General features: G+C 39.3%; 1 protein-coding gene across 3 annotated transcripts in view; it reads right to left on the bottom strand.

The window, feature by feature from the left end:
* The window catches only part of LOC114031517 (synaptojanin-2), a 143526-nt gene that overhangs the window by 21863 nt on the left and 93845 nt on the right, over positions 1-27818 (bottom strand). For all 3 annotated transcript variants that reach the window (XM_027846632.1, XM_027846633.1, XM_027846634.1), the window contains 11 exons: positions 27224-27396; positions 26378-26459; positions 24164-24313; positions 23896-24061; positions 16769-16960; positions 13314-13395; positions 11879-12019; positions 9652-9844; positions 6067-6225; positions 2822-2978; positions 158-275 (listed from right to left, as the gene is read on the bottom strand). In XM_027846632.1, coding sequence (XP_027702433.1) covers positions 158-275; positions 2822-2978; positions 6067-6225; positions 9652-9844; positions 11879-12019; positions 13314-13395; positions 16769-16960; positions 23896-24061; positions 24164-24313; positions 26378-26459; positions 27224-27396 — 1613 coding nt within the window. The remainder of the gene's footprint in view (positions 1-157; positions 276-2821; positions 2979-6066; positions 6226-9651; positions 9845-11878; positions 12020-13313; positions 13396-16768; positions 16961-23895; positions 24062-24163; positions 24314-26377; positions 26460-27223; positions 27397-27818) is intronic.

The raw sequence follows: 27818 nt of genomic DNA, 5'->3' as shown, positions 1-27818 counted from the left end.
TCCAGCACAGAACAATGTTCCATTCTCTACGCATAAGGCCTCCAGCTCTGGGACAGCTGGCCAAGATGTAGGAGACCAGAAATGGCATTTTCAAATCATATAAAAAATCCTGAAGGTAAAATGTTTTGAGGCATCTGAGCCCCAGGAAGGACATTACCTGTGATCAGAAGCCTGAAGTTCTGCTCGACCATAGTACATAAGAGCGCCAGGAGACCAGGTGTGCTTGATTTTGGTGTCAATGTTTAAATCGTTGTCTAGAAGGTTGAGCTCTCCCGCTAAAAGGAGATTCCATTTGTGGGATGCACAATTTAAAAAAAATACACACATTAAAATGTAACATTTAAAAATAAAAGTCCAAAATGAAAAAGAAAAGCAAATTTTATTTATGAATCCTTTTACTATTTCCAAAGTACTAGATGAGTTTCTCATTTAATCTCCACGTAGGAAGTGAAACTATTATCATTCTCATTTTATGTGGCAGAAAACAAGCTTAGAATGCGTGCATGACTATGGCAGAAGATGGACTTGTACGCCACTCTTCTGACTCCTCATATGCCTTTACACTCTGTCACAACTATTTTCCTTATTTTAGGAGGGCACTTCCGAAAACATTAGTTCTCTTAGTATTCTCCACTTCCCTTGTAAAGCTATATGTAACCCTACCCCCTCAAGTTATAGTTCTCTTTCTTCTTTTCACTGCTACCATCTTCTCTTCCTTATCTAACACCTGAGGTGTGGCTCAGAACCTTGACACTCTTTCTTCAAAGGCTCCAATGATTAAATTTCTAAATCACTAGAATACAAGCTCCCAAGTGTCATGCTCAACATGTCCAAAATGGAATTAATCTGCCCCATAAAACCCACCCCTCCTCTTAACTTTCCAGTTTTAGTGATGACATCTCCATCCTCTCAGACACAAAGGCGAGAAGGCTTAGAATCATTTGATCATTCCTTCTCCCACATCCCCTAAATCTGATTAGTTATCAAAACCTTTTTATTCTACTTCTTGATACCCACCTTATCATCACCTCCTCTTGCCTGGACTACTATGACAGCCTACAAAATGGTCTCCCTTCTTCCTGTCCCCTGCCTCCTAAATCTATCCTAAACACAGCTGCCAAAATAACTAATACATTGGTTTAACATGACTTCCCTGGTTAAAAATCTTCAGTGACTCTTGATTGTCTATGGGACAAAATACAAACTCTTAAAACACTGACTGCTGACATTTAAGACCTCTCATAGTCTGACTCCCAGCTACTTTTACTGACATTACTTCACTTCTTTCTTTCATGCACTCACTCACCCTGGACTACGGTCATCCCCTCATCTGTTCCTGTCTATGTTTGCATTTGTGCAGGCTGCCCTCATACCAGGTAAGCATTCTCTCCACACCTCTGCCTATGGAAATCTTTCCCTTCCTTTAAGGCCCCCCTAAGAAGTCGCCTTCTCCAGGACACCTTGTCTGATACCCTCAGCAGAAAGCAATCTCTCCCTACCTTCTAATGTCATTTACTGCATTTTGGCTAGACTCTTGCCCTTTGCAAAAATAACACTCTTCCTTGTGTGATAATTATTTCTGTAACCATCCTCTTCCTTATTAAAGTGAGCCTCGTACAAGGTAGGGGCTGTCACTTTTCATATTTTGACCCGTAGTGCCTGGCACAGCATCTTGTTTAATACATATTTGTTTAATTGCACATGGTAAAAACTAAGCTAACACCACCTCAAACCATTCACCCTGGAATACAAGTTTAAATTTGGGAGATGCTGGCTCACACGGCTTTTATGGATTCATATCCTAACAAAGGGCACCATGAATTTCAGTAATGCTTGCATTTCTCTGTAGTATAAATGGAATAAAATCCTTTCTAGGTCCATCAAGATTAGCATTCAAGTTTGATGGCACTCTTCACTGTATCAGGAGATGGAAGCATTTTGCTTAGGGAATAAACTTGGGAATAAAATTGCCCTGTGGGTCTGAGAATACTTATTCTGACAAGCCCCACTTCAAAGAGCTTGGCATGGTGACATATAACACGCAACTGCTGAGTAAATATTAACTGAAAGAAAATGGATTTTTTTTAATCTGCTTGAGTGTACACATTTCCTAGCCTTGAATTCTAGCATATTTCCCATGAGAGAAGCTTAGTTTGAGCATCCTATTTGTTGAAAAGCATGTCCAGTTCTCAGAATTTTTAGTCATCCTGACTGCCCAGCAGGGCAAACAAGAAATATTTGTTGGATGCTAAAATGGTAAACTCTATCTACCCAGATAAGTCTTGACTTATGCTCATTTTTTCACTTCTAAATTAGCAGAATTGGGCCTAATAGAGTAAGATGCTAGTAGAAGGCAAGTGATTTGAATAAGCTAGATAAAGGACACATATGTATATGCATGTGAAGGATAAAATTACAGTGCCAGGGAGGGAGAAAGATGACAAGTCACATCTTTTGAAATTAGCATCCTCTTCTCTTGGCCAGAACTAAAAGATGATGGTAGAACAGGGAGAGGTAGAGGGTGGCAGCAAATCTTATGCTTTTAACATAGCCCAAGTGGAGATGGTCTGAAGAACATGATCTCTCCAAACTTACTGCCCATCTTAGAGTCTTTGGGTATTCTAGGCATGCTTATGTATCTTTCATAACAAGAATCTGGTATGATTTTAAGATAACAACCTGTAAGGAATCAGGAACCTTAATAAGAGCACTGAGCTCAGTACATATGAGAAGTTTTTTTTGTTGGGTTTTGTGGGTTTTTTTTCTAAACTGTACTCATTCTAATTTGCCCAACATTGCTAAGTCTTTCATTTTCACTAACCTGTTTTGTCAAGAGGATGTTTCTTCCTCCACCATAGTACCCTGTCAGTCCAGGCTGGGGTTCGACACTTATCACTCGTATCATAAGCTTCTGAGCCAACATCATATTTGTATGTGGGTCCAAAATTAATGGTACCTTCATGGAAATCCTTAAAAATCTACCAAGAAAAACAATCCAATTATCATCTCAATTCTTCCAGATTTTCTGTGTCAAATGCAAAAATATGCATTACCAAAATACTATATGTGAATACATCTTAACACAATCTTTTTTTTTTTTGCTTTTATTTTTTTATTTTTATTTTTTTTTGTAAAGCAGTTGGGGTTAAGTGACTTGCCCACGGTCACACAGCTAGTACGTGTCAAGTGTTTGGTCTGAGGCCGGATTTGAACTCAGGTCCTCATGACTTCTGTGCCGGTGCTCTATCCACTGCGCCACCTAGCTGCCCCATCTTAACACAATCTTAATCCTATATTTATAAGTGCCTAAAACAATTTTGAAACTGGGAATGAGGGCTTTAGAAAAAATACAAAAGCAAAGCGTGTTGGCCACTGGGTTGACCATCTTAATAAACAGAAATCCATAATTAAAGCGAGTAGGCAATATGACACAGTAGGAGTGCTGCTTTTGAAATCAGGACATGTGGGTTTGAATCCCAGCCCTGCCACTTTCTACCAAGGTAACCTTGGGCAAGTCACTGAACGTTTCTGTACCTCAGTTTCCTCATCTGCAAAATGAAGATATCAGACAGATCTCTAAGATCCTTTCCAGCTCTAAATTCATGGTCCTATGATCCTATTCTCTACTTCTTTGCCTCTCTTCAACACAAAATTTCTAGTAACAACATCAATGCTTGGGATGTGGCGAGAGATGCCTAGGGGACATTCTGACTTTCAGAGTTTACCTGACACGGAAATGGGAAAGTAAAAAGTATCATAGGGTAGTACCTTTGGGGTGAATTTCTTTACACATACAGCTTTTCCATATTAGTGCTGCTGGTCGACACAAAGACAACATAGGAGAAAATCTCAGAGAAACCCCTATCTCATTAGAGTCAAGAAAGTCAGTCTTCCTTTTGAAAAATATTTATTGGGGGCCATTATCAGGTGCTTCCTGCTTTAGCCTATTCTTCCAGAACAACAACAATAATAAAGGCTAACACACAGCATTTTAAGATTTGCAAAACATTTTACATATACTATCTCTTTTGATCCTCCCTGCTTTACAGATAAGGAAACAGAGACTGAAGGTCATATAGAAGGCAAATATCTGAGGCCAGATTCAAACTCCAAGTCTGGCACTCTATCCACAATGCAATTTAGCTGCTTCAATGAAGACTAATATATATATTGAAAGGTTGAAAAGAAGAAGGGTACTGCATGAAACAGAATTAACAGCCCCTACATAATTCAGAATAGTTATAGAATTTCTCTTACTGATATTCATGATTTAAGGATCCCTTGAAGGGAAATGTATACAATTGTGTAAGTCAGGAAACAGGAAGAGATTCAAATTATCATAGGATTATAGATTGAGAGATAGAAAGGAACCTTAAGGTCTCCTACTGTAACCCCTTCATTTTGCAGATGCAAAAAGTAAAGTCCAGAGACATTAACTGACTTAGTAGTAAAATGGTAGAGCCATGATTCAAATTTTGGTCTTCTGACTCCCAATGTAGCATTCTTTCCATCATGCCACATTGATTCCTCTGAGTCAAATCTCCAGGCAAATGTATTTTGAAAACTGTTAGAACTATAATTCAGCATTTTAAGTCCTAGGAGTGGAAACAGACCATCCCATCAATAAAATATCCCCTGTGTTTAATGCATTATGAATGTACATAAAGTCTTATTTATGAATGTATTCAGCCTCTACACATACATACAGATGACAACCTTAATCAAGGCTCCCCAAAGCACACTGTCTATTTTATGACCCTTGTGCAGATGCATTCTTAGCCCAACAGTCTCCGCCCAAGTATGGAAAATCATTTAAGGTCATTCTGATAGTTACAACTGATTTTAATAAAGTAGAACAAAATCCCATGCTGTGACTGTTATTGAGACTTGTAAGCATTATGAACTTTATTTTATTGGCAGCCAAAGCTAGTTTCCACTTGGGCAAAAATTTCCCTGCTTAGCTGGAGTCAGGGTTAACTTTATATTAGTGTAATTGTCAACCCTTTTTCAAAGTTCTCCAAAATGTATCCTATCATATGAAACTATTCTTTTTGATCTGGAAATGAACACATTTTTTTGCCTATGAGTCATATTACACTTAGGCAAGAAGAGGCAGGGTAGGGGAAGAACATGTATTTGTGTGAGTATATGTGTGTATACATAAACACACATATTATATATACTCTTTTTTGTAGTTCCATCATTTTTAGTTGTGTCGGACTCTTCCTGACCCTATTTGGGGTTTTCTTGGCAAAGATACTGAAGGGTTTTACCATTTCCTTCTCCAGCTCATTTTTTACAGATAAGAAACCGAGGCAAGCAGGGTTAAGTGACTTGTCCAAGGTCACACAACTAGTCAATGTCTAAGCTGGATTTGAACTCAGGAAGATGAGTCTTCCTGACTCCAGGCCTGGAGCTCTAACCATTGTGCAACCCAGCTCCCCATATATACTCTCTACATGATTAGAAATACTTAGGATCATAGGATTTAGGGCTAGAAGAGTCATCATCTAGTCTAACCTCCATTTCAAAAACGAGGAAGCTGAAATTCAAATAGTCCAACATCACATTCCTTCATTTCTCCCCAGGCTATATTCTTCACTGTCCTGGTCTTTCTCTATAATGCCTCAGAATCCTCTTCACTCTGGAGGCTCACTCTACACCTGAACCTGCACTCCAAAAGCAACCTCCTCGCTTGAAGTCTATCCCTCAGATTCCACGGTCCCTCTTAAGGACTTATTCTACAAAGTTCAGGAACACGTACCTTCGTCTCTTTCTACCCTCACCCCCCTTTCAATTCTCTTTTATAAGTAGTCTTCCACCATTAGAATGTAAGCTCCTTGAGGGCAGGAACTATCCTATTTGTATTACCAGAGCTTAAATCCTTGTTGGCTTGATATCACAGAGATAATAAGAGACAAATGCAGGATCTGAGCTTAGTTTTTCAGATTCTAAAGACAGCATTATGCAATTTCCTATCTGATTACTCATTGCAATGAGCCAGTCCAAGCCAGGTTTCAAGAATGAGTGTTCCAAAATAAAGCAGCTACCCCAAAAGTGACTTACTTTTCCACTGGATTTCTGTAGTTGTAGTTGATCAAATTCTAGAAGTTTCTTCCAGTCTTGTCGCTTAACAAAATAGAAGACTTCTTCATAAGTAAGATCAATTCGGTAATTGAAATCCCCACACCAGAATACATAGTCATGAGAAAAGACACTTCTTCCCTGGTTGTGTGAAAACAAACAAGAAAAACAAACTATTAAGAAAAGCTTATTTTAATAGAGGTTGATACTGAAAGGAAGACAGATGCAGGATCATATTATAAAATTGCTCAACCGAAATGGCACATAGAATCAGTCTCTTTAAAAACAAACAAAAATAAAAACGTTACTACTTCAAAACCTAAACTTCCTTCTTAGACATTTTCAACTAAATGCTCTATTTTGTACTAGTTATTATCAAGTGGTTTGGAAATGGATTTCAATTGCAAATGGAAAGTATATCTACAGCAATTTTTAAAAGAAAGACAAATGATTAATAAGCACTTTTTAAGAAGTTCAACCTTGGCAAAATTAAAAAAGATACAAATTAAACTTTGAGGTATTATTTCATAGCCATCAAATTAGCAAAAATATAAAGAAACAATGAAATTACATGCTGGCAGAGTTGTGGAGAAACGGGTACACTCATTCATTGATGGGAGAATTGCAAACTTGCTGAGTTTTTTAGGAGAGTGATCAATATGCAGTATCAGCTGAAAGATTTACAAAGCAGCCCCTATTTGTAACTGCAAAAACTGGAAGTAACTTAAGGGATCAACAATAGGGGAATGGCTAAATAAATTGCAAAGGAAGGGCAGCTAGATAGTATAATGGATAGAGCACTAGGCCTGGAGTCAGGAGGATGTAAGTTCAAATCCAGCCTCAGACGCCTTCTAGCTGTGTGACCCTGGGCACACAGTTTCCTCATGTATAAAATAAGCTGGAGAAGGAAATTGCAAACCATTCCAATATCTTTGCCAAGAAAACCCCAAATGGGGTCACAAAGAATTAGACAGGACTCAAATGACTGAACAACATTGACAATGCTTCTTTAGAGGAGGCAGCCTGTCTTTGTGGATGGAGCACTGAATATGGAATGAGGGCAATCTGAGTTTGAATTCTGTTGTTGTCCTGTGTTGTCCTCTACTTTAATAATATGCTTTACATTCTAACATGGCAGGTTAACCCAAGCACTTAACATTACTTGAGGTTTAAGGAAATTGTTACAAACTTCCTCGTGATGCCACTTGGTTCCTAAGCATTGGTGTCATCATTACCCGTATGGCATATTCCTCTACGGACACAGTTCCCCCCAGCAGACAGGCAGACAATCTAATGGAGCTTAGACAGCAATGGGCCAAGACCAGTCTTTATCTAAACTTTCTCTCTCTTGCGCCATTTTGCACAGTGCTCTGCACAAACTATGCCACAGATGCTTGTTGGATCAAATCCCTTGACCCTCTAGAATGGTGGCTTCTAAACTGTAGTCTGTAGAGTTATTTTAAGGGGTTCCTAAGTCCATCCGGGCACCAAGTAAGGTCATGTGGCTCTTTACTTTTGCCACTATAAATTTTCTCAATCCAAACAGTGTATTAGCTGAACGAACAGCATTGTTATCCCATCCCTACCACCAAGCCCCATCCCGTCCTCACCCCCAAATAAAAATAAGCTAATAGTTATTCTCGAGTGTACACCCACATCACCTAAAAACAGTGATTTAAGGCTCTGTAGGTCTATTCTCTGTGATCCTCTGCATCCTCTCTCCAGGGGAATCCCAACCTTAGTTTTTTAAAAAATATAGTCAAGTTAGGCAGTACAAATATAAACTATATGAGATGTATGTGTGTGTGTGTGCGTGTGTGTATAAACTATATAATTACTTGTAACTATACATAGTTATATAACAAAAATAAGCTTTGTATGTATATAAAACTGTATTTGTTATATAACTATATGTAGCTAGATACATAGTTACACATACTATATCTACCTATATAGATACACACATTTATTCCATTAAGAGGGGATACTATGCCATAGCTCCTTTGGGGGAAGGCTAGGTTGTTCAGTGGATAGAGTGCAGAACTTGAAAGTAAGGAAGACTTGAGTTTAAATTCTACCTCAATCATTTAGTAGCTATGTGACTCTGAGAAAGTCACTTAACCTCTTCAGCCTCAGTTTCCTCATCTATAAAATGAGGATAATAACAGCACCTACTTCACAGGGTTGTTGTGAGGAGCAAATGAGACAAAATAAATAAAGAAATTCACAAACATTTCAAGTACTACATAAATGCTAGTTTTATATATATATATACACATATATATACATATATATATATATTTACACGTGCCATTAACAATTGCTATCCATCTATATACACACATACACACTATATTATATATATAGTATACGTATATATACAACTATAAATAACTATACTATATGTATATATTAAATGTAACTACACAACTATAAGTAAACCAAATGCTTTTTTTTAAAAGAATTTTTAAAAATCTGACACCTTAGGATTTAAGATGGGCCATTAAAGATGTTGGTTTGTTGTTTTGTTTTGTTTTTTTAAAAAAAAAAAGCCCAGCAAGAAATAAAATCATGCATTTATAAAAAAAAAAACAACACTATGATGAAAGCACAAAGCACATGCCAAACTATATCATAAATTAACTTGTATTTTTCCTTTTCTAATGCAGTCAATACAACAAAAGTCATGGCATAAAATAATGAAGAGAAATTTTGGCACTGATATTTTAGATGCAACATACATCCCTGTTAGAGTACAGATGGGGTCAATAAAGTCACTGTCCGGGGCTCACCATGAACATGATTCAATTTCATCCATGTTATTTGGTCGCAAGAACCATCGGAAAAATATGTGGATGGATAAGTGCAAAACCCAACCCTACTGGGAACCATCCAGGATTCTTATAAGGGAAAGAAAAAGTACAATCCCAACTCAAATAGCAAAATATCCTTGCTTCCTTAGGAAACCACCATGGACCTCCATACCATCACTAGAGGGCAACATTGTGCGTGTTATGTGCAGCTTCCCACAGTTGTCTCCTCATTAGGGACTTCTCTATGGGGTGAGAGGATTCTTAAACATGAATTCAATCAACTTTTATAGTGGGTGTTCCTATCTGAGCTCCACAGGAATAGCAGCCATACTAATAGATGCTGAGATGCATCATAACACACATAAAAATTTTGAAGCTTGGGGAAAATTGTACTTTATTAAAATTAGACTCAAGCGTTCTTTGCTAAGTTGCCCAAAATATCAGCACAAACCACTGATATATTTTGGCAATATTTCTTCCCATCCCAGCATTTTATCTTTCGATAAGTAAAACAGAAATGATGCATGAAAAAATTTACAAAAAGACAGAGATATACAAAGGATGGACATGTACAAAGGACAAAGGTACAAAGACAGAAGGAGCTGAGCGGACAGAAATGATAGGAAAGTCACATAAAATGCATGCCACTCCCTCCCCTACCACCACCACTATTACCACACTCCACCAGACACTCCATGCTAGTTTCAAGGCTTTGTTCATCAAATTCCAATTTCTTAGACATGGAATTTCTCACCATGGGGAAACTGAGCTTCTGTGTAATCTCCTTATAGTCTTCATTCCTCTCTTTCACCTGTGACTGTCCAGCAGTCAAATGACTACAAATAAAACAGAAGCTAGTGCTGTGGAACTGAAATCGGATGCCAACAGCGCCTTTGTTCCCAGCTTTTCCTCCCATGCCGGTCTTCACCGTGTCAATTGCTACATCCCTGGGACCCAAGAAAAGCAAGGAAAAAGTTAGTTTGATTTCTCTATACCCAGGAAGGAAAACCCAAACCACCTTCTTGGCACAGGCAATTTATTATAAAGAGAGCATGCAAAAATTCCTTTGTACCACTTTCCCAATTACATCCTCAGTAACCAAGCAATACTTTACTATACCCTTGTGAAGACTTTCCATTTGCATTATCCTATTATAAAGAAATGACCTTTCTTTCACCAGATGACTGGTTTCCATGTGGAAATGATAAAGTAACCTTTGGGACAGTAGGATTTCAGATATCTTCATATGAGGCTTACTTTGAACCAAGCCCCATGTCACAAAAGGTATTTCATAAAAATGAGGAAGCTAAGAAGTCATTCATCCTTGCTTTGTACCTGCTTTTTATTGTCCGATCCCACTCTTTTCTGCCCCCAGAAAAATATGAATTCATACTGCTGGGAACACTCAATCTGAATAGCATTATTGTGACCCAGAGGTGGCCATGACTATAAAATACTGAGGAGTGTCTATCTAAAAATATGGTATATTTGGAGAATTAGGAAAATGATGGCTACTTGCAAAGGTCTCCAGAGGTGGTTTCAAACCAGCCTTTGTTGAGTGAGGATTCTTGTTTTCGGTAACCTGAGCATGAGAGAAAGTGGGCAAATCTATGCTATTTCAAGTATGTTAACTTTTAACATTTTAATGGAAAAAGCCATTGACTGAGAGAGCCCCTGGTATAGCAAAAACTCAACTGTCAGTCCCTCCACAGTTATTGCTCAGATGATAACTTGACAATGATATCTGGGGGAACAGGTGTGCTTACTCAACAAGCCTAAGGCCAAAGGGACTATTTATTCACTGAGGGCATTGGTATCTATGATCTTATGCCATGTTTCTAAAATGCACAGCCACTAATCATCTGTGCTTTGTGCTTTCTCACCAAGACCCTTTGCTTTCAGATAAGAACACTAAATCTGCCAACTTGGTCACATTAAAAATTATTGTCATCCTACAAGATATCCAGGTACAGGGAAACATTAAAAGTTTAGTCTCTTGAAATCCTTTACCACGGAAAAGGATTAGGAAGCGTGAGGAGCAGGCTGGGGATGTTCAGAAATAAGTGTGCTATTTAAATGCTGCTATGGTTTGTGTCGTTAGGGTCCTCTAGGGATGCTGACTGAGGCGTTCAACAAGGTACAAACATATTTAATTAGGGAAGAAAAATCCTTAGTTCCAACCCTTTGGGGCCATAAACCACATTAACCAAGAAGAGACTGGAGAAGATGAAAATGATGTGCCTGGGGCTAAGACTCAATCAAAAATTAGGTAGACGCCTTGAATGAAATCAAGGCTGAGTTCATCTAACGTAAAAGAACAATGAATGCTTCTGTTTAGAATAATTCAGCAAGGATTCTTTAAGTGTGCTTACTATATGTTGGCACTTGGGTTGCCAAAATAAAAAGATAATAATCCCTGTTCTGAAGGAGGTTATAGTTTATGGGGGTGGGGAGGTGGTATTGTCTGCTAGGAAGAGGAACTTCCTAAAATTTCTATTTTCAGAAATTTAGAAGATTTTTCACTTTTAGGAAATAATAATGGATGACAGGTGCAGAAGCTTTCCAGCTGCAAAACATACTTTGAACTCTATTAAAGAAAGATGAAAGAACTGACATCTCCTGCTTGGATACTCAACTCTCTTGGTCACAGAATCTAAGTAAAAAAAAAAAAATCAACAAAAGATCCCTTTCGTTTTCTAAAATTAATGCTATGATTTTAAGTATCAATGGAAATTTATTAAAATTCATTCTAAATCCAAGGTCAGCTGCCTGAGCAAGAGAAGTCTCGTTCTCCCATCTAGCACCATGCAACCTAATCTTTTAGTTATCAGGTTTATATAAATCCATATCAAAAAACAGTCAGTCCTGGTGAAGGCTATAAGATAGGGAAAGCCATCATCAAATAGAGTACAAATATTTGCAGCCAACTCCTGTTTCCTAAATACAAAAAAGTTATTCTGTGGGTAAACCCACTTTCTTACCTGATAAATGGAACATGGTAAGGGCGTACAAAGATATAAAGGCAGACGCCTACGAGCTGGGCAGAAGTCAACAGAATGTACCTATGAGACCTTGAGATAGCCTTCTGAAGCTGCTCTCCCCACATTTTTCTATTGGTAGTGCTAGAAGAAAAGAAAATACAAAAAAAACCCAACAAAACAAAACAAAACAAAAAAACAAAAACAATCACGTCATAGTTAATTAGCTGTAAGAGAGCTCTTGCTCCTCCAGTTCCTAAAACACTATTTTCTCTTTCCCTACTGAACTCACGATGGTTTATATTAAACTATATAGGCAAAAGGCTTATCTCCCCAATTAGTCAAGTTTTTTGAAGGCAGGGGATGGTAATTAAAAAAAAAAAACCCAAAGCCCACCACAATACTTGGTAACCAGGCCCCTTCCTACCTTTCCAGCCTTACACTTTGCTCCTTGCCATGCATTCTATTATCCAGATATCCTGGCCAACTTGCTGCTCCTTGAGCCACAAGGCTCCACTCCCCATCTCCAGCTCACCTCAGCCACTTGCCTTCCCTGGCTTCCATCACATCGCCCCCTTCTGCAGGAAGCCTTTCTTGGTTCCCTCTCCAGTCACTGGCTTTCCTGCCAAGATTCCCTTCCAGCTACTTCTTGAATCTACTTTGGATGAACTTAGTAAATGCTTAATCAATTAATTCTTGTTGTCTGACTGTTGACTTTAGTTTTCATATCCCCCCCCCCCACTGAATATACCCCTCTTCTATCCAGAAAGCTGTCATATTTATTCATCTCAATATCTTCCTCCACCCCATACTAGCCTTACCACCATGTTGGGCATGCTAACTTGTAGAAAGCAGATGGGGATGGGGGTTTCAATAAATGTTTGCTGAATGAAAAAACTTAGTCAACTCTTCCTTTTCTCTTCTTTTCTCCCAATGGAAAAGTCAATCAGCCAATTTTGCCTTAAGGTAAACTTATATGGGCCAGTTTCCCACTTTGTCTGGATGTCTAGATGTTAAAGTGAATTCTACCTCAACATGTCATGTGTAATATGACCTATATGAACACATACAGCATTTCTCATCCTCAGCCCTTTAGGGACAATTACTTTGGTTTGGGGGAAGTTTAACCAGGTATATTCTATCAGTTCAGAGTCAGGATTACTTAAATATATGTTAAATAGGTTCCTAAAAAATTCTGATGAGCAATTTAAGAGGGAATGACTAAAACACTATACCTTATACACTAAAATTAATTAATTTAAATGTGAAGTTACTAATAAATTTTAGTTGGTCATACTAATGTTTAATGTTAATATTTTAATAATTTTTTTAAAGTATCCCACACACTGATCATGGTCTGTGTCTTCAGATACGTGATTCATTTGATATGACTCACATCACAATCCCACTCACCCCACCATAGCAATTTCTTACCTACCTAGCATTGACAATATTTCCTGCACTCAATTCCACCATCTCTTCAAATCCCACTGCAAATATGTCAGCTGGGCTGCTGTCATCTGGGGAGTGGAAGTTGTGGGAGAAAGACATGAAAAAAAAAATAAGTTCAGGGTCTGTGAACCCCAAATTACTTAGAATTGCAGAGTGTGAGAAGTGGAAAGAATAACAATAATAGCTAACATTTTTAAAGTGATTAATGTATTCCAACCACTGTGCCAAGTATCTTACAATTATTATTTCATTCGATCCTCACAACAACCCTGGGAGGTGGGTACTATTATTGCCCCCATTTTACAGATGAGGAAACTGAGACAAACACAGGTTAAGTGACTTGTCTAAGGTCACTCAATACATTGGCCATGTCTGACAGTACATACATCATTACACCCTTGTTAGTAAAACTCTGGTAAGTATCTTAGGCTGGATTTGAACTCAGGATTTCCTGACCACAGGTCTGGTATTCCACTTAGCTGACCCCTTTAGAGACCATCTCATTCAAACCCCTCTTTTTTTATGGATGAGTCAACAAGATCACACAACTACTATTTTATCCTGTTTTTTTCCTTAATTATTTCTAATATTCATCTTATCTCCCTAACTCGATTAGCTCTTGGTGTCAAAGGCTCTGGTTTTTCATGGCCTCAGGCTACTTGAGTGCTTAGCCCTACATAGGTACAAAATGTGTTTAATAGATATTTGATTAATTTGGAAGATTTTTTCTCCTTTTCCTCTCTACTAAAGCAACAGTCCAGGATAAACATGATCAGGGTGGACAGAGAAAGACAGGTGCTGCAACTAAAAAAATCAGTCAATTCTGCTACTTCTGAGAAGGTTGGGCAAAAAACCTCTATTGGAATTATTGTTTGTATGGCTCACAGCAATGAGGTAGTGGTTGACAGAGGTGGAATGATACATGTATTGTCAGATACAGTCAAAGTGTTGATTTTGTCTTTCTTTACTGTACTTCTCTATCAAGGGGCAGTTAGGTAACAAAGTGGATAGAGTGCTGGGCCTGAAGTCAAGAAGACTCATTTTCCAGAATTCAAATCTGGCCTCAGACACTTAGGTGGCTATGTGACCCTGAACAAGTCACTTAGCCCTGTTTGCCTCAGTTTCCTCATCTTTAAAATGAGCTAGAGAAGGAAATGGCAAACCATTCCAGTATCTGTGCCAAGAAAACCCCATATAGGGTTACAAAAAATTGGACACAATTGAACAACAATGCTTCTATATTGAGAGGCAGGATGATGTAATAGATACTGCTGGCCTCAGTGTCAGAAAAACCTGAGTTCATGTTTTGCCTCTGAACACGGCTGTGTGTGACCCTAGGCAAGTCACTTAACTTTTTCTACACCAGACAACTCTCTTAAGACAAGAAAGAGGTGGCAGACCAAGTGTAGTCCTTCACTAGGAAAGAATGTTCCCTACACTCATTGTGAATCTAAAGAGGCTTAAAAAACAGAAAAAAAAAATACCAAAAGCATTAATAAAAAAAATTTTTAAAGAAGAAAAAGAAAAAAGAAGAAAAAACACAAAAAGGAAGCCAATTACACTGAAATATAGCTATCAAGATAATAAGTTCACAAACCTCAGGTTTGTGGGAGAGAGGAAAAAGGAAGGTAGAAATAGAAGGGAGGAGGAAAGAAGGGGCAGATGGTGAGATTTGGGGGTCCTATGGATTTATTTATCCATCCTATCCTTGTTCTCCAGAGCCAAAAGCAATTAAGAGGCAATTACAAGCCCTTCAGCAATTCACTGAACTTTATCCAGCCTGCTCATGTCATTCCAACATCAGGCAGCTGGCTCCTGGTCTGTTGGCAGAAAACACACCTCCCTCTTCCACGTCACTCTTAAGTGTGTAGGGGAGATCTCTGCTAGAGTGATCTCAACTATCTCCTACTATACTTTTTTTTTTAAACTGCTTATTCATCCAACAGGTCAGTCACGGAGTTAACTGGCTTAAAGTTTCCACTTCTTTAGAGAGTGACTTGGCAGTAGTAACCAACATTTCTTTCATTTTCTTAAACCAAGGCTTCAGAAGGAAAACTGGAGAGATTTTACTTACTTCAAAATGATTTCAATTCCATAAAAGGCAACAATTTTAGTATAACCTTAGAGGAGAATAAAGAGTATTTCATTGTATTAGGGAGGGAGTTTGTCGGTGAAAATCTAACTGGTTTCGTCTACTTGATGTTCTAAAGTCTCATTGGTAGGGCTCTGTTTTCCAACACATTCAAAATTATTTACTGGTACATTATTTACTCCCATACAAACTCCCACTTACATATAGTACTCAAGTAACTTCAACTCCCTATATATTTCCAGCTCAAACTGTCCCCCTTTGCACGCAAAAAAAGAAAAAAAAAAAGAAACAGGTTTACACTGTGTATGTACAAAAGTTCAAGAATGGGGCTGGTGATGAAGCCCTGAAAGGCTGCCAAGGAAGCAGCTGTCTATAATGTAAATAACCACAGGGCAAGTATGTTCATGGGATCCACGAAAATATAGCAATGTAATATTGCTAACCTCTTCTAGAATTATAAAGGCAATTGAAAATGGACCCTCTCAGGAGGGAGGTGTAAGAGGGTGTTTGGGGAGGAAGGAGAAATGCATTCCTCCACTCCTAAATGGATTCTAGGTTATGGACTGGCATGTCAAGGCAATGAGTCATAGGTTCAGAGCTGCAAAATGCTGTTAGAGATCATTTAGTCCAGAGATTTTTAATCTGGGGTTTGTGAACTTTTTTATTTTGATAACTGTATTTCAATGAAATTGGTTTCCTTTATGTATTTTATTTTATGCATTTAAAAACATTATTTTGAGAAGAGTTCCTTCACCAGTCTTTGACAGATTGCCAAAGGCAGGTCCACAACACCAATAAGGCCAAAACCCTGGACTACATCCCTGGATGTAGTCTAACTTCCTCATTTTACAGATGAGGAAACTGAGGCCCAGAAACATCACATGATTTGTCCAAGATCAAGTAAATAGAAAGTAGTAAGACTGGGATCTGAGCTTGAATTCCCTGATTCCTAATTCAATCTTTCCACAAGTCGTTGGAACAACCAAAAAGACAAACTGTGTTATCAATTTAGAATTATTTTAATTTTGGAGAAATGCAAATACTTATTGCTTGTTTTAGCAAAAATCTGGTTAATTTGATTAATTTGAATTCTCAACCATCACCATAAGGTAATTTCCAGAGAGGGCAACATTTACTGTTTGTCCATTATAGCACAAGAGGGTGAAAAAAGGCAGGAGAAGAGGAAGCAGGAGAGAAACTTAAGATGACAACAAGATTTTTAAAACATTCTGAAGAGTTCAAATGCCAGATCCCAAACTCTATAGCAGCAGTAACTTGTCAAGAAAGCTCAGATCTGGGGGCTACGTCAGCCGACTAAGGGAACTGGCAGGTCAGTACTCTGTTCTTACCTTGAAATTCAGTCGCCCCTGAAAGCTTGGGAGAATCCAGCAGCCAGTCAGTTAATTCTCCAGTGCCGAGAAGGTTGCTTCTGAATTGTTTTCCTCCATTTACATTCCAGGTTCCCATGGCAATCCGAATCCGTTTGAAATTGGTGAATTCTAACTGACGCTCTGACATGGCTTTTAAGATCCTTGGAGTCACTGTGAACAATATGCAAGGAAAGAACGATCTTGTGCAATCCAAAACCCACAAAATATAAAAGAGAAATCAAGTCATCATAGCATTACCCTCAACCAAATTCAATTCTTATGAAAAGGGTGGGAAAGGAAAACAACCTGAAACCATAATTAAAAAAAAAAAATCCCTAAACTGTGCATACTCTTTGACCCCATGATATAACTACTAAGCTTCGACCACAAAGGGAGTAAAGACAAGAAAGGATCCAAATATACCAAAATATTTATGGCAGCATTTTCTACTGTAGCAAAGAACCGGAACCAAAATGGACATAGATCAAATGGAGAAGAGATGAACAAATTATGTATGTGAATGTAATGGAAAATTACTGGGCTATAAGAAATGATGAAAGGGACAGAATTAAGAGAATCCTGGAAGGACTTGTATGAGCTGAATAGAACAAAGAGACCAGAACCAGGAGAACAATTTATATGACTATGGTAATGTAAAGGAAAACAGCTTTGAAAGACTTCAGAACTCTGATCAATGCAATGACCAGTCATGATGACTTCACAGACTGATAATGAAACTTTTCATGCTTCCATCTCTTAAAGAGAGATAACAGACTAGTGGTGCTGAGTGAGACATACATTTTCAGTTGTGGCCAGTAGATTGATATGCTTTGTTTGACTATATCTGTTACTGGAAAGGTCTTCCTGTGAGGAGGGAGGGGGATGTAATGGGTAGTTATATTGATACAAAAAAAATCAGAAAAGAGAAAAAAGAGCCATCAATAAAGATCTTAAAAATATAGGGAAGAGAGGAGGGGATATTCAGAAGGGGCCACAGACAGGGCTGTTTTGTTACTACTGTGTTCAACTGAATTTGCACTAAAAAGCCTGTATATAACAAAAGTGCTCAGTTCCACAGACAATCCTCTTTTTGATTTTTTGCATAGTGAAATGTTCATATTTGTTGATGTTTGCTTACACAAAAGAATTTTATAAAAAATTATGGGGAAGCTACCTTGGAAAGTATAAAGACTATTATATTTTTTCCACTTTAACGGTACCATTAAGAATTTTCTCCAGCTGATGTCATAGAAACTCAGGACTAGAAAACGATCCCACCAGCAAAATCACCAGGGCTCAATGAAAGTGGAATATATGTATGCACGTGCCTTTCCTGGAAACCTCCCAAGAGATCATCTAGTACACAAAACTGTGGTGTATTTTTAAGAAGGATTTTCTTAGTATGGTCAGATATTAATGATCTACTTTTATTAACATTCACTGTACTGGATATTGGAGTCAGGATAACGTGGCTACAAATCCTGCCTCAGATACTTACTATCTGTGTGAGGCTAGGCAAGTCACTGACCTGTTCTGTTCCTCAGTTTCCTCATCTATAAAAAAGGGATAATAGCAAACACCTGACAGAATTGTTATAAGAATTAAAGGTGATAATATGTTCAAAGAGCTTTACTAATCTTAAAGTGCTACATAAATGGTATAGCCATAGTAATTTTTTTTTAACCAGACTGGGGATTTCATGGGTGTAGGGGAGCTCCCCCATTGAAAAAACTCCCTGTATCCATACAGGTCAGCACATTCTCTGCAACTTAAACTCTTAGAGAGTTACCTAGGTCACAGAGAGGTTCATTGATTTACCCAGAGTAACACAGCCAGTTATTAGAGAAGGGACTTGAACCTAGGTCCTTGTCTGCAAAGTCAGCCCTCGTTGGCCTGTTACACGCTGCCCCGAGACCAGGCAAGTGTTGGCAAATAGAGCCTTCACCTTGCGTTTATGGACCTCAAATACCAAAATTCTTATATTGTATATGAAGAGAACATATTCTTAATTGGCTGAAGAGAATTCAGTGAAGGAGTCTTCTTAAGGAGTTTTGTTTTCTTTTTTCCCAATTGTGCCAAATATTTAAGGGATAGAGAATATGTTAAGGAGGAAGTCACTTATATTCATGACCTCAGCACTTGAGAGTTCTCCAACCTGAAGCTCTGTTTTAATTGTGAGAGGATGTGTTTCACCAGAGGACCAATGATGGAGCACATTAACCGCCTCTGGATAGAAAAGAGATGGATTCCAGATGCAGAATGAGACTGGGCCAATGTGGAAATTTGTTTTGTTTAACTATGCAGATTTGTTACCAGGGTTTTCATTTTCTTTTCTCTTTTTTTTCCCCCAGTATGGGAGGGGAAGGAGAAAAATAAATGCTTGTTAATTGAAAAAATAATAAATTCAAAAGCTTTTTTTAAAAAACAATCCAACAGATTAATGGTATGTGACAAATCTGATATCTGAACATGATCGATAGAACATTCATATAACTAATAACTGAGCTGTTAGGTGGCTGAAGTTTGCCATCCCAATGGTGGCTACTGGAAATGGGCAAGAGACGGTGAGAAGGGATGAAGAGGCAGGCACCATTTCTAGGCTGAAAACACTCTCTGCCCTTGTTTTCTTTCACTTTTATTTTCCCTTCTTTCTTTTAGGGTATGGTAATTGAACTTCCTTGAAAAACCTAAATGATTTTCATGTTCCATCATCTAAGCCAAAGCTAAAGAAATCTAGAGTCAGTCCTATGTCTGATTTTAAAATCTGGCCTATCTTTTTGCATTGTTCAACAATTATCCCGTGTACATCGTGTTTCTATGCAGTTTTTGCATGTTGCTTCCCCTATTAAATTGTGAGCGCCACGAGGGCAAGGACTGACTTCTGCCTTTCTTTGTATCCCCAGCACTTAGCACAGTGCCTGGCACACAGTAGTAGCTTAATAAATATTTATTCACTGCTGACTTCCTTATTGGAATATGGGCTCTTTGCATCCCCAGCACTTAACACAGTGCTTGTTAGCAGGTGCTTAATTAACAAAGGCTTGTTTACTGTTGTCATTCAGTGGTGTTGAACTCTTCATGAGCTCTTTTGGGGTTTTCTTGGCAAAGATAGTGGAGTGGTTTGCCATTTCCTTCTCCAGCTCACTGGACAGATGAGGAAACTGAGGCAAACAGGGTTAAGTGACTTGCCCAGGGTCACACAGCTAGTAAGTATCTGAGGTCACATTTGAATTCAGGAAGATGAGTCTTCCTGACTCCAGGCCCACACTCTATCTACTATGCCACCTAGTTGCCATTCCTGACTGACAGATCTATAAAAATAAAGGAACTAGCTAGTCACTAGATGATTAATTAAAAAGTTAGCTAGTCACTGGATGATTTTTAAGACCCCTTCCAGCTTCCTAGGATTTCCTTCAGTTGGATGAAAGGATCCAGAATGCACTTATAGCTCTTCCATTCATCCCATTTGTGAGAAATAAAACCGAGTTCCGCCCTTTCCAAGGTGATCTATTTATTTATAAGAGATCATGATCCTGTTGGGGACATTATAAATTAAGCATATGGTGAAACCATGACACCAGATACTAAGGAATTATGAATGCAAGATAGCAGGAAAGGTCTGGGTCTTGGCCTTCACCACTAGGTCCAAAAAACGACGAAGGCAATGGAGGAGAGCTAACGTGAGAAATCTTTAGTTAACCAGGAGAAAGAGCACAAAAATATGGGTCACAAGTCACATTTTGGAAGGAGTGTAAATCTCAAAGTCTCACCAAGAGAAAATCCCCCTTCAAAAATGTTTTTTTCGCTGCCCCATATCCTACATGCCTTTGACCCCAGCTTTAAAATAGTCTTAACAGATCAACTTCTTTAGACAACAATATTTTCTTTCTCCTATGACTGAGTTAGTCTAGAAATTAAATCATCTCTACTTTGTTAGTAAACAAACCTCAACAGACGCACAATTACTTAGAGATGCTTTCAAAACTTTCTTCACTGCACTGGTATCGTGCCCAGAGTAGAAATCAAATATTGTCTTGGCTTCTGAAAGCAAAGTTAGGAAACTAGGAAAACTAGGAAACGAGGTTAGATGGGGGATGGGGGAAGCAAGAAGAGGAAGAATGAATAAATCACATTTTTTTTGAGGCATAGACAAATTATGGGAGAGGGAATGGGCCTGTGATTTCATTTGTAAAGGGAATTCCTTCTACCAAAGCAGGTTAGCACCCTTTCCACACATCCCCCACCCCAACTTAGAGAGAGTCCCTTTAGGGCACTGAGAGGTGAAAGTATCTGTCCAGGGAAATACAGTATATTTTGGAGACAAGCTTTGAACTCAGATCAGTTAGTGGTAGAGTGGGGACCAGAACCTACATATCCTGGTTCTTAGTCCAAGTCTGTGAGAGGCAGCTAGGTAGTGCCATAGTGCATAGAGTACCAGGCCTAGAGTCAGGAAGACTGAGTTCAAATCCAGTCTCAGACACTTACTAGCTGTCACTTCACCCTGTCTGCCTCAGTTTCCTCATCTGTACAAAGAGCTGGAGGAGGAAATGGCAAACCACTCCAGTACCTTTGCCAAGAAAACCCCATATGGGGTCACAGAGAGTCGTCAGACCAGAGAGATGCCCTGAACAGGGCATAAGTTTGAAAGTTTAAAGCCTGGCCCTGCTACCAACATTCCATCTGACATGGAATAAATCATTCAGCCTCCGTGTACCTCAGTTTCCTCATGTGAGATCAAAGATTTTCAAGCTCCTTTGAAACTCTACATCTTGTGATCTTAGGATATGAAAAGCCTAACCGTTCACATGTACTCAAATAGTCACTAAATGAATGAAATCTGTTTACCAAGGGCGTTTGCGAGAAAGGGAACATGCCACGATGGAATGAGCAATGGATCTGCAGTCAAGGACATGTGGTTTCAATGTGTTTCTTCATCTATAAAATGACACAGATTATAGGTCTTTTATGGCCTATTCCAGCCCTATGGCCACCATCTTATAGGCCACAAGACCTTGCCAACTATCCAGATGTAACACTCTCCACACCAAAGTTCAGGCCCTGGGGGACTTAACCCTCTCAGCTCTGGAACTCCCATCCGGCGACTGGCCTGGTGGCCTGTCCTGACTGGTGAATGTGTCATGTAGACCATTGTACAGCATCATGTATTGTATCTTTAAAGCAAGCATTGTCAATATTGTATCCCTAGCTCATAGCACAGTACTTTGTACATATTAAGTGCTAAATAAATGCTCATTCATTCATTCAGTCTGTTTCCACCTCCAGTTATGTTTCATCTTCCACCCTAGGTCACCATCTCTTCCCTCTTCCCCCCAGATCCCACCCCCTAAATCTGCTTTTCAACTCTGGAACAGAAGTCAAATCAACATTGCCATTGCTACTGAAAAAGGCCTGCTGATCAACTCCCCCTCTGGCTCTCCTCCCCATCCCCATGACTTCCCAAGAAAGCTAGCCTCCCAGGTCACCACTGGTGTTGTCCTTTTATGCATTGTCTCCTCCCTGCTTTTGTCCTGGTTTCCCTAGGGCGTAGCACCCTGCCTGGCCCATAGCCGGTACTTAACAAATACTTTTGATTAATGCTGGATAAGAGAAAGCATCATCAAAGACTTGTAGGGATGAGTAGAAGCAGCCTAGGGAGCATTAAAGACAACTGAGAATGGATTCTCGTGATGCTCTGGTATTTCCAGAATTCGAAAAGGACAAGACAAAGCCCTCTGGCAAATCGTTGAGTAAATCCTCTGTGAAGATTGACAGTTAACGTGTGGACAGGAGTGGAAAAGGGCTTCCGTATCTTAACACATGAAATAATGGATTCAGGGGGGCAGCTAGGTGGTGCAGTGCATAGAGCACTGGCCTTGGAGTCCGGAGGACCTGAGATCAAATCTGATCTCAGACACATGATACGCACCAGCTGTCTGACCCTGGACAAGTCACTTAACCCCAATTGCTTCGCCAAAAAAAAAGAAAAAGAAAAAAAGAAAAAAAATTTTAAAAAAATAATGGATTCAGGGAAACATGCCTAATTAGTTACATTTACAGAATTCAACTTAAAAAACAAATAAACAAAAACCAAACCCAAAAAAAACACGTGAACAGAGACAGGTCCTATTAGATATTCTAGTCTCTGCAATATAACAAAGGAATCCAAACTAAGAGAATAGCAATAAAGAGGGCTTCAGGAAGCTATTAATTATCCTAGTTAGAAGAATCCAGGATTTTAGAGGCATGCTTATATCCTTTTATTTATTTTAGGGGAAGCAGTGTGGTGTAACATGCCAAAGCTGACTTTGGATGGGGCAGCTAGGTGGTGTAGTGGATAGAGCACTGGCCCTGAAGTCAGGAGGACCTGAGTTCAAATCCAGCCTCAGACCAAACACTTGACACTTACTAGCTGTGTGACCCTGGGCAAGTCACTTAACCCCTATTGCCTTAAAAAAAAAAAAGATATGGCAAAAAAAAAAAAGATATGGGTTCAAATCCTGCCTCTGAAACAAGATGGCTGTGTATACAATTGGGCAAGTCAATAAAACTGTCCTTGCCCCCAGATAATCTTGTAAGACAGTAAAGCTGCAAAGAACTGATGGAGCCTGAATACAGATCAAAGTATACATTTTACTTTATTTTTCTTGGGTTTTTATTTTGGTCTATGTTTTCTTTTACAACAGGACTAATATGGAAATGTTTTGCATGACTACACATGTATAACCTATATGGAATTGCTTGCCTTCTCAATTAAGGGGGGTGGGGAGGGAGAGAATTTGGAACTTGAAATTTTTAAAAAGAAAATGAAAACCCTGGTAACAAATCTGCATAGTTAAACAAAACAAATTTCCACATTGGCCCAGTCTCATTCTGCATCTGGAATCTTTGGTTGGTTTTGTTTACTATCCTCCATTTGTCGTAAGGATTAAGTTGTGATTTAACCCTTACCAACCATTTCATTTAGTCACAAGGAGAACTGAATGAGAGGGTAGGGACAGGGCAGGACCAATCATTAGTAATGCTGGGGAAAGAATTCAAAGGTAAATACTTTCCTTAGGTTGGGTCACCATCTGCATATATATGTAGGAAGGCAAGTGACCGGTTACCTAAGAGGGCTGTGCTGTCCATAAGCATCCTCCCTTTGTCAGCATACTCGTCCTTGTAGACATCACCAACCAGCAGCAATTTGATGGCTTCTTGCTTCACTCCATCAAAGAAATTGGACTGGATGGTTCTAGATACAGACCGGGCCCCATCCTTGAGTTTCCCGACCTGCCAACAAACAAGTGCCCTGAGGAGACATGCAATGTATTCCCTGCAGGCTTTGTACTCACTAAAAGCATGGTCCTGCTGAGCTCTGAGACCACTTCTTACCTTGGCCTTTCCTTCCAGTGCCCGGCTGCCTGTAAAGACTTTGCTCAGGTTGTGACCGTTAAGAGACCACATGGCTTTGTATGACTCCACAAAGCGTTCAGTGACTGGCTTTGAATTCAGTCCCAGGCTCTCCAGTTGTAAGTGAAGAACCTTAATGAGAAATGAATCAAAAGAGAATAAGGGTTGGGTTTCAATGAGATTCAGCAAATATTTATTAAGTGCCTATTGTAGGCAGAGCATTGCTTGAGGGGTTAGGAGATACACACATTTTAGATAACAAATGGTCCTTTCACTCATCATGCATGTACATAGATAACTCTAACACAGGAAGGAAGAACAAGAAAGGTTCAGGAAGTGGAATCGATAGGACTTTTTTGTAATATAAGGTCTGAGCAGGGAGGTCGTTACTTGCAGAAGGCATCAGGGAAACTTCATAGAGATGGTAGCCTGAGTTGAACTTTAAAGGATAGGGAGCTAGGTATTATAGTAGACAGAATGTCTAGCCTGGAGTCAGGAAGACCCAAGTTCAAATCCAGCCTCAGACACTTACTAGCTTAGTTGTGTGACCCTGGGTAAGTCACCTAATTCTGTTTGCCTCCATTTCCTCAACTGTAAAATAAGCTGGAGAAAGAAATGGCAAACCACTCCAGTATCTTTGCCAAGAAAACCCCAAATAGGGTCACAGAGAGTCAGACAAGACTGTAACAACTCAATAACAACAAAGAATTCAACAGGTGGGAAAGGTTAGGGTTAGGCATCAAAGGTGCAGGCAAGCATAAGGTGTATTTGTGAGACAGAATGGTTGGGTCTGATTAGAACACAAAATATATGGAAGGGAGTAGCATGAGACAAGGCTGGAAAGGCAGGGTGCTGCCAAACTGGGGTGATCCTTGAATGTCAGACGATTTTGAAATTTATTTGGTAGGTAATAGCAAACCACTGATGATTCTTGCAAAAGTTTGACGTGACCCCAAACTATCCATGGAGAAGATGAGACTGGCAATGATATGAAGGAGGGGAGATAGGAAAGAACAGTTACAAGGCTGATGAAACAGTCTGGCTGGGTGGGAGTGTCAGAAATTGAGGAGGACAGTAGATGTGAAAGAGATTTGGAAAGTGGAATCAACAGGACTTGGTAACTAAGGCAGGTGGGGGAAAAGAAAGGCAATAATAAAATTTCAAACATGGAAGCCTAGAAAATGGCAGAGCCATAAACAGGAAGTTTAGTCAGAAAGGAGAATAGGTTTAGAGGGAAAATAACAAACTCTATTCTTGACAATTTGACCAAGGTCACATTTATGTGGGTGGAATGAAACAGACAAAAGATTCCAGTTTTCTGGTTCCAGGATATTTGGTCAACTTAGGCAGACATATTTCCTCTGCTTGACAGAACTCAACAAAATAAAAGCTTAACCAGTTATTGGTTCTCAAGTCCATTTGAAAGTGACTGCAACTGAGAGGTGCTAGGCTCAAAGTGTAGAATAAGACATGCCTTTGCAGACAGAACCCACGTGGGAATTTATTTTGTTCGACTATGCATGTGTTACAATGCATCTGTTTTGTTCTTCTTTTTTTCTTTTTCCTCAACTGGGGGAAGGGAGAGAGAGAAAGGGCAAGTGGGGCAGAGATAGGGTAGCCAAAAAAAAAAGAAAGAAAAGAAAGAAAAAAGGATTAGTGAAACATGTTTTGTTTTGTTTTTTAAACGCTCAGAAGAGAACTGAAAAAACAGGCCAAAAATAATCAGGGATGAGCAGGGTAGCTTTGAAAGTTACATGTTGAATTCAGAATATATTTTAAGACAAAAGCAAGTTGTACATAATAGAGATTAATTTACAAATCTCTTTCTGTACTACTAGATGTATGGAAATTCCCATGTTATTTGGTTTGTTCAGAGGAAAGAAAAAGAAGGAAGAAAGAAAAAAGATAGATAGATAGATAAGAGACAGCAGTAAAACCACAAACTGACGTAGGACTAGCCTCCAATTCACAGATGACACAGAAGTTCCTCTCTTTAAGTATCATCAGTCCCTTCTCCCACCACTTACCTCACCCCACCCCTACCAGTTAGCCAAAGAACCCGCTACATCGGCTTACCTTTACTCTGGTCCCAAGGAGCCCAAGAAAGGCTGCCTTTTGGCTAGAAACAAAACACACACACACACGCACACGCACACATACACACAGTACAAAATTTTGTAACAACAGGAGACTGACCTCAAGGGCGATAAAGCACTGTACAGTGTTCGTCCGATCCAAGCAGTCCAGACAGTTCATTCGCAAGGTACCTTTCTGGAAACTTTGAACAAATGATGAAAAAAAAACCAAACCACAATGGTTACCAAGTTCAGTTTATAGCAGCAACACACTTGGCAAAGTGTCCTAAATTTGAATGGTGGGGGGAAGACAATCCCCTGCAGCCCCATCATCCCAAACCAGACTCTTGGAAAGCATTCCAGTAAGGCCTACTGATACACTTGAGTAATAGCTAAGGCATATGAATTAACAACTGATTCTACAGAATGGGTCAAAACTTGGGTTTTCTAGAAAGGAAGATTTTCATTCCTTACTGAAGAGAACAGTGCTGGATTCAGCCCTGTGCTTTAATCTAATGAACTCTAATTGCTAAACCTGTTCCGCCAAATGTCGGAATTGGGGTCAGACTATCCATGATTCAACACTTGCAAATCAAAAGTACACATCTATCAAAAAGCTGGCCATTTGCTATTGAATTAAATGTGTTATAGACTTTTTAAAAACCCTACAAAGCTGTATGTGATAGAAATTCATGATTTCATATGTAATCCTCTTTTTCTGTTCTTCTTCACTTCTTTTTTTAAGTCATGCAGAGGCTAAAAGAGAAAACTGGAACCCAAAATTGTGCTTGTGGTACCACACCAAATTCTAGGCAATACAATTGGTATGGAGAAGGAAACCGTTTTGAAAGCAAATGGCCCAGGAGACCAAAAGGGTCTTGCTACAAGGTGAACAGGATGTCAATAATCTCTAGCTATAAATCTACTTCCCAACCTATAAAAATCAAGCAAACACTGGAACACTTACCGTGGACTCACATTCTCGCCCTTGGCGAAAACATCAAATTCATCCCAGTGCAACTTTAGTTGGGGCCTCAACAGATTCTCCAATTTTTCTATCTTCCCTCCTTTGGCAAACTGATGGAAGTCAAAATTTATCATAGGTGTGTCTCCAACATGGAAAGAGGCCCAAAGCAACTTCTGAGGAAGGGAAGTGGAGGGGAGAGAGATGACTGCATATTTCCATTCACCGCTCAGAGTTTTCATTGGTTAGATTAGGCTAGTCTTAAAGCTCATGACAGACACAGTAGTTTATCAGTCCAGATCTTGAGAAGGAAGTACAGAAGGAAAATATCAGAGAAAAAGACAACAGCACAGGAAAAGCACACTTCCTGAAAGAGGGCAAAGGGATCATTTAAAGCAAGAAAGAGGCAAAGCCAGTTGCGACACTCGCCCCTCCCTCGGCCACCATCTGCAGCCCACATCACGTCCTCCCCCACATCTCTATGGCAATACATAAAGTAAGCGAGAAAGGGAGTTATCGCTCTAGTCTTCAAATAGCACAAGGGCTGCAGGTCCACCAAGTAAAGAAGAGTTGCAGCTCTATTCATAACAGCTGTTTC

The sequence above is a fragment of the Vombatus ursinus genome, unplaced genomic scaffold (assembly GCF_900497805.2).
Source record: "Vombatus ursinus unplaced genomic scaffold, bare-nosed wombat genome assembly UNPS02015175.1, whole genome shotgun sequence".
In the NCBI taxonomy this organism is placed as follows: domain Eukaryota; kingdom Metazoa; phylum Chordata; class Mammalia; order Diprotodontia; family Vombatidae; genus Vombatus; species Vombatus ursinus.
Note: the sequence above shows the minus strand (reverse complement) of the source record. Positions and strands in the feature narration are given on the sequence as shown.